This window comes from Colobus angolensis, unplaced genomic scaffold (assembly GCF_000951035.1).
Source record: "Colobus angolensis palliatus isolate OR3802 unplaced genomic scaffold, Cang.pa_1.0 Scaffold14, whole genome shotgun sequence".
Taxonomy (NCBI): domain Eukaryota; kingdom Metazoa; phylum Chordata; class Mammalia; order Primates; family Cercopithecidae; genus Colobus; species Colobus angolensis.
The window spans coordinates 15,760,878-15,774,310 of NW_012114488.1; the positions used below are offsets into that span (position 1 = coordinate 15,760,878).

The 13,433-nt window shown below is 39.7% G+C and overlaps 1 protein-coding gene across 3 annotated transcripts in view; it reads right to left on the minus strand.

The window, feature by feature from the left end:
• Nucleotides 1–13,209, minus strand: part of PLG (plasminogen) — a 52,969-nt gene extending 39,760 nt beyond the window's left edge. Inside the window, exons 1-6 of one of the 3 annotated variants that reach the window (XM_011934989.1) lie at nucleotides 13,049–13,209; nucleotides 8,864–8,999; nucleotides 7,541–7,647; nucleotides 4,128–4,242; nucleotides 2,175–2,314; nucleotides 337–457 (exon numbers count right to left, since the gene is read on the minus strand). In XM_011934989.1, coding sequence (XP_011790379.1) covers nucleotides 337–457; nucleotides 2,175–2,314; nucleotides 4,128–4,242; nucleotides 7,541–7,647; nucleotides 8,864–8,999; nucleotides 13,049–13,097 — 668 coding nt within the window. In that variant the 5' untranslated portion in view covers nucleotides 13,098–13,209. Of the gene's footprint in view, nucleotides 1–336; nucleotides 458–2,174; nucleotides 2,315–4,127; nucleotides 4,243–6,802; nucleotides 7,189–7,540; nucleotides 7,648–8,812; nucleotides 9,000–13,048 lie in introns of those variants that run through there. The other 2 variants (XM_011934988.1, XM_011934990.1) reach the window with 2 other exon arrangements.
• Nucleotides 13,210–13,433: the final 224 nt, after the last annotated feature.

Sequence of the window (13,433 nt, forward strand, 5' to 3'; positions counted from 1 at the left end):
CAAGACAGATGTTAATGTGTTCATACCCACATTAGTGTTTGAATGTGTGTGCACACCGGCTGAGGATCTGGTTATTATGCAAATCAGATTCAGAGGGTGTGACATTCTGGATTTCCAACAAATTCTCAGAAAACATCCCTGCTGCTGACCCATGGACCACATTTTGAGCAGCAAGAATGCGTATTTCACTTGCAATCTTGTGGGAGGATGTTAGCTTTGAAATTAAAAACATCAGGCGTTCACTTCTTGAGGAATGCTAAAATATCTAAATAACAGCAAATGTCTGATAGAGCTGCAGAGACTTAAACGTGGAATGTTTTTCCCAGTGAGACTTACTTGGAAGGAATGTATCCGTGAGCGTGTGGGCTCTGAGAGTCCCAGGCCTGGCATTCCAGTCCAGACATGGTCTTGGAAATTTTGCCATCATAATTTTCTCCACTGCAATGCATACATTCATCTGGACAGAGTGGGAAGGAAGGACAGAGAGGAAGAAGAAAACTGAAATGATGAAGCAAAATAGAGAGTAAAAACCAGAATCCTACTCGCTTAAGTGCGACTTGCCCCTCATTCTGATGTAATTCACAACAGGCACTCGGCAATAAAATTGGCAATAAGGACTCAGGATTTTCTAACATAATCCAAATGTCATTTTCCTTTTAAACCGTAGCATTCACATATTTTAGTCAATACCCCCTCAACTATCGTAGTCATGACCAAATGCAGAATTTCCATGATGCCATGTCCTTAAACCAGGATGCGCAGGCCAGTGGGGAGCCAGGGGTGCATATATTCTCAGGAGTCTACGTTCTCCATGAGGAGTTTTCAATATTTGGCATCTTCATTTCAATAATGATCTTTACAACTTTGTATGAAATTATTCTGATAATTCCATTGACTACTGAATGAGCTGGCACCTTCTCGGGGTTTTAGTCTGGAGTTTTTGTTTATGCTCATGACCTCATGGAGAACAATATTCACCTGAAGTGACAGCGCTTCTCTTTTTATATTGTTGAGGAGCATGATTGGCTCTTTTTTTGCAAAATTATTTGCAAACTTAAACTTTGATTCAGAATTATTGAAGTAACATGGTGAGGCAGAGTAATATGTGACTTGAATTTTATGGAGTACTAAGGAAAACAGGGGCAGACTTAATATAAAAGTGATGCATTGGTGGCACTTAAGGGCAAGTACCTATAACATGGTGTACAAATAAAGGATCCCTGTGATTCAAATAGGTGGAAGTGATGTTGGAACTGAGTTGTCACACAGCACCACATCCACACTGTCACACAAATCTCACCTTTATTCATTCCCTTTTGCACTAACAAATGTAGCCAGAAATGTGTTAATGAAGACAGTTGTTTTTGGTAGGATTGTTTTTTAATTTTTTAGCATTGACCTTTGAGGTGCACTATTAAATTGGTCAGTCCATGAAAATAATGGATTGCTGATTTTAAAATTGGTTCCTTGCTTAGCTTCAGAAAAACAGCAAAGTTTACTGCATCAAATGTATATTGTTTATTTGATTTTTATTGATTTTGTTGTTTTATTTTAACTACTTATTTGCAAATCTGTCTTGGGGTTAACACTGTGTAAGAGTTTTAAGCATAAGAAGTTTGTACTTAGAGTTTAGATGTAGTTTTTTATTTGTACATTTTGATACAGTATTTTAATAAAAATAATTCAGGTCGACTGGGCACGGTGGCTCACGCCTGTAATCCCAGCATTTTGGGACACTGAGGCAGGCGGATCACCTGAGGTCGAGAGTTCAAGACCAGCCTGACCAACATGGAGAAGCCCTGTCTCTACTAAAAGTACAAAATCAGCCAGACTTGGTGGCACATGCCTGTAATCCCAGCTACTTGGGAGGCTGAGGTAAGAGAATCTCTTGAACCTGGAGGTGGAGGTTGTAGTGAGCCGAGATCGCACCATTGCACTCCAGCCTGGGCAACGAGAGCAAAACTCTGTCTCAGAAAAAAAAAAATTCAGGTTAATTCTGGGGGTCTGAACAAAGTTTAGCTCCTTCCCGAGAGGTGAATACGTTGCTCAATTATTAATAATATCCCTGTGGGAAGGGGCTTTGCAACAAATTATTTTATAGGGTGAAGGTTTTATAGGGTGAAGGTTCATTCTATTTTATAGAAATGAAAACATTTTCTAGAGCCGCTCCTGACCTTCACACTCGGGAATGTCGCAGTAGTCATATCTCTGTTCTGGATTAGTAGTGTAGCACCAGGGCCCCTGCCCATCGTTGTCCGGGTTCCTGCAGTAGTTCTCCTCCAGTCCCTCTGAAGGGTGTGTAGCAGGTGAGAATCTGGGGAGGATGGAAAAGAAGCACTTAGATTATATTCTAAAAATCAGCTTGCTATTAGCAAGGCAGAAGGAGACACTCTTGATTCCCATCTGAGATTGTCATGCAAATGCATTTCAGCTGAGTGCTGCAGCATTTGTGTGGCCAGATTTTCAATTTCTCTATTGATAGGCTGCTTCTGGCACAGTAGCTAATATTACTATTGCTACTGTGACAGCCAAGTCTTAGAGAGTCAAAGTATTTTTATTGCATAGTCAGGAGAAATATAAAGGCCTCAAAAGCCTGCCATGGTCTTAATTCATTCCAAACAACTGCTTTTGTCAGTTACCTTTCTCCCTGTAAAAATTCTTGTAGTTAATACCATGTGAACTATGTATGTAGTTTGTCCATGTGAACTATGTGCCAGGAATTCCACTAACATCTTTCTACACATTCTCTCTTTTAGTCCTAATAACAAAAACCATCTGAGGAAGGTGTTATTATCCCCATTTTACAGAAGAGAAGACTGAGTGGCAATGTAAAACAAAACAAAACAAAAGTTGCCTAAGCGTAAATAGCTATGAAGAAGCAGATCAAGAATTCAAAGTTGATCTGTCTGATTCTAAAATCCTAGTTTTCTCTGAAATGCAGCTTGAATTAATGCAGGATGGAGGAGGGAGTTAAGCTTATTTTCAATTCTAGAGATGAGTTGCTGTATAGAGACAACCATTTAGATGAAAATCACAAGACTTGCAGTCTAGAAAGGCAGATTTTATTTCTGGTTCTTCTGTGAACCTATTTGGGGTAACCCCACCCCCGCAAGACCTCAGTTCCCTCATAAAGATGAGCCTAGACTACCTTGTAAAAATGGCCCAGAGTGTCTCCATGGCCCTCGATTGTCCCTGACTTCGCCATTTGGTTGAATCAGTTTTCATTATCTCATGGGGAATATTCGATCTGCTCATCTCATAGGGATATAGCAAAGGCAATTTGTTGAGTGTTGGGGGGAATGGATAAAGGTGAGTAACAGGCACTAAGTTCCTATTTGATAAGCGTCATTACTGAGAACTTAATGCCACCCAACACCAAACTGGGAAAAGTACAAAAAATGCACTAAAATAAATAATAGGCAAGTTGCGAGATTTGAATTTCATGTATCTTCATTTTCATTTTTATATTTTATTTACTCTTTTGCTCCACAATTTGAGTCAAACATGTGATGAGAGTTCTAACTCGATATGTTTACTGCAGTCCCAAACATAGTCATCTTTGATTTTTTCTCAGATTTGGCCTAAAACTCATAGTTTCATTGATTTTGTTTTTAACTAGGCATTCTTCTATGTCCTAGGTCTTCAAGAAACCTCCATACCCAAGGAAAAATAGAAAGTAACCATGTTCTACTATGGTGCTATAAATAATTGAACATCGACATCAAAAAGATTCTGTCTGCTTATTCACATATTCTGGTTTGAATTAAAACTGATGAAATTATCCTAAATACAGTTGATCCTCTGTATCCATGGGTTCCACATCCACAAATTCAACCAACTGTGGATGGAAAAGACTTGAAAAAGATGAGATAAAATAACAACATGACAATAAAACACAATACAAATAAAAACAATACCGTATAACAACGATTACATAGCATTTATATTATATTAGGTATTGTACAAGAGAATGTATGTAGGTTATATGCAAATACTGCACCATTTTATATAAGGGACTTGGGAAGCACAGATTTTGGTAGCCACAAGGGTCCTGGAACCAATCCCCCGCAGACACAGAGGGACAACTGTACAGTAGATGAACACGAAGATGAAAGGGAAAGTCTTACTTAGGTCTGTGGGGAGAAGTAGAACTCCATTTTTGACAGGTGATGCCATTTTTTGTTTTGGACATCGTCCCTCTGTAATTCTTTCCATTCCCAGTCTTGCACTCTGAAAGATACACTGAAGGGAAGTCCACACAGTGGTCAAAGTCTTTCACAAGCCACCACATGAAGGTCTGCAACAGCACGGTCACGTTGAGAGAAAGATCTCATGCACCAGACCCCTTGTTTCTGCTTTCTAAAAGATCATCTTTTGTATCTGCAAAAAGGCTGCAGTAAACCGAGCCATTCCATACTTCGATTCATATATTCAAATGCTACTTATGAGCTCTCTGTGTATCCAGCCCCACCAGGATGCTGGGGACACATGGGGCACAGTGCAGCCAGAGGCTTGGCCATCATGGAGCTCACGTTCTAGTGGAATCAGGCAGGGGGGTTACAGGAAATATTCAAGGAAACAATATGAAATGAGATCACTTCACGATGATGCATGTTACGTACATGATGAGACAGAGTGAGAGAATGGGGAAAAGGCTTTTTAGATGGGGGAATGGCAGGCTTTTCAGAGACTGAAAGAGATCCAACCCACTTCTATTTCTTCAGGCTCCCAGTGATATGAAAAAGTGCCAGACAGGGCTATAAAATTGTGGTCTACTGTAAATAGTTCGCAGTAAAAGTTCTCAACCAGCATCCACTCAACCAACTCACCAGTTAGCCAATGGGCCCTCTCCTGCCTTTAAAACAGTCCGGTGTCCACCTGGGTCCACATGCAGCTGGCAGGTGTTTGCTAGTGTGCCCACCCGTGTCTGTTCCCCCTACATGAGTTATGTGCTTACAACGAGTCATTTCTTTGCATTTTCCAACTTTCTTACAGTTATATTTAATTAAAGATGATCTAAACTGAGAAATGAATGTGAAAAGAAACAAAGCTCTTTTTTGTTTTTTTTTAAACTAAATTAAATGTTTAAAACTAAACATTTTTATGTTAAAAATGTAACATAAATTAAATGTTTTTAAGGAGTTGAAACATGAATCATTAAAAAAATTGCTATCAAATCCACGAAGGGCAACCCACTCATATAGTTGACTATAAAGCTTGAGGAGGAACTCATAAATATCTAAAGGTTTTACACATTCAGATTGATTAATAAATGTCGAGATATGGTCCACTTCAAAAATAAGGAAAGTGATGATTGTAGATGTTGCACTAGAGCATAGTTTATGCAGGAAATGCACCAGAGACCTACTGGTGACCCCATATTCAAAGAAAAAAAGCCTCTGCTCTACATCAAAAGGTGTCAGGTACACTTGTGTTTTCAATGAAAATATAAAATGTTTAAGGTATATTTGAACCATCATTTAAGGTTACCCACTTTAGCCGTTTTTTAATTCATTGATCCATCTCTTGGGGAAAGTACTCCTAACATACCTACAGCAAACTAATGCTTTTAACCCAATACTACGTATTATGATTTGCAAGTACATCTTCATTGGGAACCCAATGCTATGTGTTATGATTGCAAGTACATCTTCATTGGGACCTAGTATTACAGTAGACATAAGACACTCATCGAAAGTGTAAACTCAAAGTACTTTAGGAAAGGGAGGTCTAGGGGTCAAGGAAGATTTGCAAAGGAGGTGATGATTGGGCTGACACCTAGGAGATGAGAAGGAGCTGGCACAGCAGGACAAAGGTGAAGAGGGTCCCAGGCAGGAGGGCGTGTGCTTGGAGTGGTGAAGGAACAGAGGTAAGGCCAGTGTAGGAAAGTTTAGCAAGCCAAGCAAACAGCAGCCGGGGTTACTTAAATAAGGCCGGGCCCTAGCACGTTTGGAAAGTCTTTGGGTCTTGTTTTAAGGGCACTGGGAAGGGCTTTAAACAGGGCAGTTACATTTCTAAGAGATCACGTGTACAGCTACAAGTAGCCCCAACCAGTGGTGATAGGGTCTTGGACTCGGTGAAGGCAGTGTGGCTAGTGGCAAGTGGCAGAAGTAAATGTGATCTAACACTGTTCCTGGCAAAAACCTTGGCAGGTAAGTTAGGAGCAGGTCAATATTCCACAGCAAAGAAACAAGGACCAAAAAAAATGACTGACTTTTGACTTTTCACTTCTCTTTTGTTTGTATGTACCCACCGGAGTTTATATAACCTTTTGCTGCCTTCTGTCACTTTGAAAACAAGCAAACTAAGCCTTCAAACTTCAGACTTCAAACTCAACCTACAGTCATTCCCATGTTCCTTCTGGTTAACAATTTACAAATGACATATTTAAATGTTAGCATTTTGTAGACAGAATCAGGCTTTTTTTTTTTTTTTTTTTTTTAAATCCGGTACAATTAGGTGATCCTATTTACTTTACTGCTTGCTTGCTACTTGTAAGAACTAATAACTTCACCAGATAAAGTTTAGATTTAATCTGTACTTTAGTCTCAAGAATTAGAGATAAACAGTGGTAAGGAAGGAAGTACAATGCATACAACTAATGAAACCTGGGAAGATGAGTTAATGCGTAGAAATAATTCCAACCCAAATAAATACTATTTAAAATGCGACTTGGAGTTTTGCCATGATACTAGACACAATATGGCAAATCATCCTCAAGAATACAAGAACTAAGGTGTTTCCAGTCCTCTTTAACGCCTGTGATGCAGAATATTTGGAGAGCTAAATTGTTATTATTAACGGTCTTAACACCTGGCCACCAATAGTGTAGGAAACAGGTTTTAAAGTGTCACACATCCCTTCAAATCTTCATACGCTTCATGAAACATTTGCACCTCTAAGAAGGCACGCAATTTCTATTGAAATCCTGTCTGCCTCTTATTCTAAACAGGGGGACTATTGACCCACATTTTAAAATAAACTATAGAAAAGGAACTGTAACTTTTGCACATTTTTAAAAGACAACATTTAAGAAATCTGAGAAAAATATAGACCATGTCTCCCAAAATGTAAGAATAAAAATAAGATTTGTGTCCCAATCCAAATGTTTCTGAGGATTAAAACACTTCAGTATTTCTATTTTACAAGACTTCGTCCAGACATTAGGGCCCAAGGACCATGGTCACCCTGCAGAGTAAGAAGCCAAGATCAAAAGGAATGCTTAGACTTCCCATCTCCTTGTTAAATATAAAATAATATTTCAAAAATCTTATTTTCAGGGTCATAGAGGTAGAAGTGATTTTGTAAATCCAGTCATTTCATGTTTTGAACAACAAAAAATTAAACCCAAGAGGTGAGGTAATATACTCAAGCTCACATGGCTAGTTAGTAATCAAATCCTGTCCTAACTCAGAATTCAATTTTACGACCCCATAGTGCCTTCCTTCTCCAGTCTCATAAATTAGAGATAGAATAGACAAGGAGGAAGAGTGGGAGGATGGGGAGGACAGAAGGAGGAGGAGGAAGAAAATGTACTCACCTTTCTTTTCAAATAAAATGACATCTCTCATCCTAATGACTATGGAGGACTTCCTGTTTTCAGCCATTATCACACATTGTTGCTCTTTACTGTGATATTGGAATGATCTGCAGAAAAAAGCAGGAAATCCAATAAGTATTTTTCTTTATTTAAATAAAACAAATGTTTATTAATAAATGATGTGATACATGCTAAAGATCATTGAATCTCTTGATGGACCAGGGAGTTCAGAACTGCTGCCTCTTTCAGTTATTTGGGCATGGCATCGATGAAGTACTGAACAAAATACAACAACGTGGCAGTAAATCTTGTTGTCTCATGCCCCTATCTTCCCTCCCTCATAATTTTCTCTTTCTTTCTGTTTCAACTGCTTTACTTCTTCTTTATTCATCCTCTTAGTTTTTGTTTTTGGGTTGGAAAGAAGCAACTCTGGTTGCTTTGAACCCATTCCCCAAGATAGTCCATCTCCATGACCTCCCAACTCTGATCAGTTCCCCTGAACCTCTGCTCCACATTCCACCCCACCCTGGCCCCTGACCCCTCCCATCTCCATCCCGTGGTCCTGCCGTGGGTGCTCAGTCTGGCATCCATAGTTACTTTCCCAGGCCCATCACCTACATAAAGTCTCTACTTTAGTCAACTTGATCTCTTAATGGTCCCCCTCAGAAGCTTTAGGGGCGCATCTTCCCCTGCCTGCCTGGTGCTTGTCAAGAGCTCTCTCAACTCCAAGCCCATCTCAGTTCCCAGCTCCTCCCTGAGCCTCCTCTAGCTGCCTCAACCTTAGGCACTGTTCTTTCTTCTGGATCTGGGTAGAGCATGCATTGATTATGCCTGTACCTCACTTGGGCTGTCTTTTTTTTTTTTTTTAACATTATTGCAGTACCCCACTTGGGCTGTCTTTTTATTTTTATTTTTTTAACATTTCCAGTTTCTTTGACTATACCTTAAATACTAAAGGGCAGGCACTGGATCTTGTAACTATAAGTCATTGCTCATTTCTATCTAGGACACTTTCATTCACATGATCCTCAACAAACATTTACTGATGATCATGTTAAAAACTGGAGCTCAGAACAATAGCTGCTAATGTTTATGTCCGGTGTAAAAACAAATAACTTCCTTTTAGGGTATTTTTCTAACAAAGACTCCAATAAACCTTAACAAGAAGCTGTTAGTATGGCTTCACATACTTTGAGCAAATACAGTTCCAAACTCTGATTCCGTCAATTTCTCTTTCCTCTTAAATCGTCAATACATTTGTGAGTAAATTACTTGCCATCCGAATTACAGATTTCTGGGTAGGTGCAACGACAGTGGAAATACCTGCAGGTGAATTCTTTCTCCTCCTCACATTTTGCTGCACATTCTTCTATGCTTCCTGCCCCCAGCTGCTTCTTAGTGATGCTGAACAGTGAAGCCCCCTTGGTATTCACATAGTCATCCAGAGGCTCTCCTTGACCTAGAGATGGGAGATCCAAGTGGAACAAATGGTCAGGAAATCAATGCCAATGTCTAATTGTCATGACTTCCTTTTAAGCTATTTGGTTAGCATTAACCAAATAAAACTTGCTGTTTACTGGAAGTAGAATGGGTAGCTATGAATCAAATGTTTAGTTAAGAACACAGAGTCGGGCCTGTGGACATACATAAAGATGGCAACAAAAGACACTGGGGACTATCAGAGAAGGGAGAGAGGGAGGGAGGCGAGGGCTGAAAAACTACCTGATTAGTAGGTATTTATCTCACTATCTGGGTGATGGGATCATTTGTACCCCAAAGCTCAGTGTCACACAATTTAGTTATGTAACAGACCTGCACATGTACCCCGACTCTAAAAGTTGAAATTATAAAACAAAGAAAAACAGTTTCATTAACAGATTGCAAGATAGTAAAAGATTAACTGGATTGATAAACAGGTTAGAACTATGGAACAACTATGTTACCACATTAATGGAGATAAATCCTTAAATAAGAACAAATTATATGTTTGCTCTCGATTGTGCCATGTCATGAGAGAAGAGTAAGGCACCACCAGTGGCAGTTGTTTTACCAAGATTGATGTTGATTTGTTCATCCCTGGGTAGAAATGGAACTTGGAGGCCATTGTTTGATTTCTTACAATATGTGCTTTGGTTCTGACACTGTCACTTTAACTGGTGGGGGGCATCCTCTGAATGGTCCCCCTTGAGATACATAGATTTTGGTGCATGGATGATATTGGAAATAAATAAGAACTGAACTAAATTACGTTACCACCTCGGACAAAAATTGGGCAAAACACTGGAGGGTAAGAAGCTCCCCAGCAAAGCAGGCCATTTTTGTACTGGGCTTCCTACAGTCACACAACACTACTAATTGGGGAGAAATCAGTTTTTTCAAGGTGTTGACAGGTCTCTGGATTTCGGAGGAAATTGTAAAAAAGCAGAACCTGGGACAAATACTGGTCTTGGTTTTTCCTTGAGATCAAATCTGAGACAATGAATCTGTCCGAAAGCTGCTTTCTGCCTGGTCGTGGCAGAGGGTGGCCAAGGGGGCCTCAGCTGTGCTCCGACCACAAGGCTACAGAGTGTCCCCTGTCCTGAGGCTCTTCCGGACATCTGGCTGAGCTTTGGCAGCTCTATTCCAAGCCTGGAGATGCCAGCTTCATCCTTGGCACAGAATGCTAGTGATTTTCACAGGGTGAGAGGCCCAAAGAGGCTAATAAAATGAAGATAGCCAAGCTCTATGGAATTAGACAACAGGACAACCTTGACCACTTTCAGAGGTGTGGTGGGGGCTGCAGGCAGAGGGAGTGGGTTACCGAGGGACTGGGAGAGCAGTGGAGGCGGCAGCAGGAGACAAGCCTGACTCTGAAGACAGCGAGCCCTCCAGGGAACATGCTGTCAGGGGAGGTTCTGAAAGATGGCACACTTCAGAGCGCATTGGTTTGTATGCTGATGACAAGTATCCAGTAGGAAGGCAAATGAACAGATTCTCATTCTCAGAAAGGCCGGTCCTGACCTCCTGAGGGTACACAGAGCACAAGGGGAGGACAGGGAGGGGGATGCACCCTCATCGATTCATGCAAAGTCCTAGGCCAAAGTTCCCCTGCTCCCCACCTCTGGGACTTTGTCCTTCCTCAATTTAAGATGCTCCAGGCTGGAAAAATGGATTATTGAGCAGGAGTTGGCTGATGCATTCTAAACCCAATCCACCAAAAAGTACTTGAGAGATGTATCAAAAGATCACAAAGAAATAGATGCTTTAGGCCCGTATCCATGTCTTCACCCTGCACTTTCTGTCAACTTGAACTCTCATTTCCAAGAAGAGTTGTGTTTTGGTTACTTCTACAGCTCAGAATGTGACTTCAAAACACACCATAAATCCACAAAGTGTGCCCTACAGTGAGTTAAGTTAAACTTTCTGAAGAGTTTTTTTAAAGTATAGCAGAGCAGGCTACAACTGATGTTCAAAAAAAGAAAACTTCCATTTATTTCCCCCTTCAATTAAGTTACCTCTGTGTCATGTTATTATGCTTCATAGCACATCACTGCTGAGATCCCCTCCCCAGCTCCTGTTCCTAGGAAATATCCCAAATCATAATCAAACATTTTTCTTTTTAATTTGAAATAATTTTCCCCCATTTTTTTTTCTCTTATTCACCTCTAGGACTCATGTGGCAATAGGATTTGATAGGGCTTATTTGCTGGCAAGGAAACGTCAAACAAATCTTTTGGTGGAAAAATACATTTATATTATAGGTAAAATGTAGATGTATATTGCTACTGATGCAAATGTATTTTATTAATGCTGTGAGAATTTCTTCCTCACTGTGGTGTGTGAATGTGTATGCATATTTGCATGTGTAAAATACTTAGTAATTTGTGAAATGGAACATGTTTCTCCACTTCCCACTAAGCATGGCTGTAAAAGAAACTTTTTCCTTTCCCCGGGCATTCCAACATACTGGAAAGATGATATATCCACAGAAAGCCTTGCTTTCCAAAAATGAGAGAATGTGCCCCCTAGGTTGGTTAAAACATATGTTAATCCTGTGGCAGAGAAGTTTGTTCTAGCCTTTTGGTGTAGCCCGCTGATTAAGTTCATAGTGATCTATGTTCTAGTTTCCGTGGGCTGAAATATAATATTCATAACCCCCAACACACATCGATTTCTTACAAAAGTTTCTTTGTTTAATTTTCTCCTGCTCTGTATTTTCTTTGATAGTTCCTTGAATGGCTTCCACTAAATTCAAATGTATTTGGCTCTAAAGTGTAACTTGTAAAATTTTATCTGGTAATTTATAGATTGAATTTCAAGTATGTATACATTATTTACATGAAGAACTACTAGCAAATCATATGATTCTGTTTGTATGAAATGTTCAAAAATGGCAAAGATATAAATACAGAAAGTAGATTAGTGGTTGCCAGAAGCTGCAGACTGGGGGTAACAGCTAAGGAGAATGGAGTGCCTTTTTGGGGGTATGAATAGTTTAAAAATGTATTCTGATGGTGGCTGCACAACTCTCAATATATTGAAATCCATTGGATTGTATGCCTTAAATGGGTGAATTCTATATGTTAACTATATCTCAATAAAGCTTTAAAAGAAAAAAAACTACTAGAACATGTTTAGAATATTCTTTCAAAGGGTTAAACAAAGCTGAAAAGTGAGAAGAGCCCTAGATTCCTTCTGGGAAACCTGGCTTAAATCCAGGTTTCTTTATTTTCCTGATTTGAGAATTTGGTCACTGAGCAAATAACATGATTTTCCTAAGTCTAGATTTCTTTGTTTATAAAATGAGGATGAATATGCCACTCTACCTATACCACGAGCTAAATAAGCTACTGTTTGTAAGGAACACACACTCACACTGACATTTACAGACAGGTATGTATATATGTATAAAAATGTGGGGACCTAACTCAAGCACTAAGTGAGTATTTGTTGAATCACTATCTGCATACAGCATCTGGCAAATGGATGCGTGTAATTTCTCCAGGGATAAGCAGCAAACGCATACCTATGGAAAGCCTTATTCAGGCCATAACAAAGAGAGAAATGCTGAGTCCCCGACCCCACCGCCACCATGAACTGGTGAGGGAACAGAATATATTCAAAGAGATATTTCATTGTTTTAACTTGCAAGTGAGGGGAGCATGACACCATAACAGAGATGATATAAATTAATCAAACTGAGAACGAGGCGAAGAGCTTAGCCATCCTTTGCATAGTTAGCTACATTGGCTGTTTTTCAATTAGACCAGCCATTATGTGGGGGCACTCATTTAGATTTGAAAAATCACCCATTATTTTCTCTGCCCATTCATTCCAGCACACTGACAGTCTTCACAGGAAAATTAAACTTATGTCTTGAAGAATTCCTCAATCTTAGACAAGATTTTCAACTGGGAGTTTCATGAATCAAAAATTAAAAGAATTGCACATAAAGCCATGGCATATGTATTTTTACTACATTGTGGGAGAAAAAATAATTATTATAATTAAAAAAAAACTATGTCTTACCTGATTTCAGAAATAAAAGAAGTAGAAGAACCACTTCCTTATGTTCCATTTTGGGACTGGCCAGCAGTGCCCAGAAAGTGTGTCCCAATCCCAGGATGCTGTTGACTTACATGAGAGTAAACGCATCCACAAACCAGATAGTCAAATTAAGTTAATTATTCTCTCAGAGACCCACGCCACTGGCTCAGCAGGGTTCAAACATTACCTTGAATAAAGGGTCCTTACAAAATGTTTGAGGGTGGAATCTGCAATAGATGCTGGGAAGTGGTGAAAGCCATCTGCCCCCTCGGTTGCTCCACGCTGCCTTCATGTCTCCTTACTCCTTCCCTCACCCCTCGTACTTTATCTCTCGCAATTACTCTTGTTTCTTCCCCTCTTCTTTTAT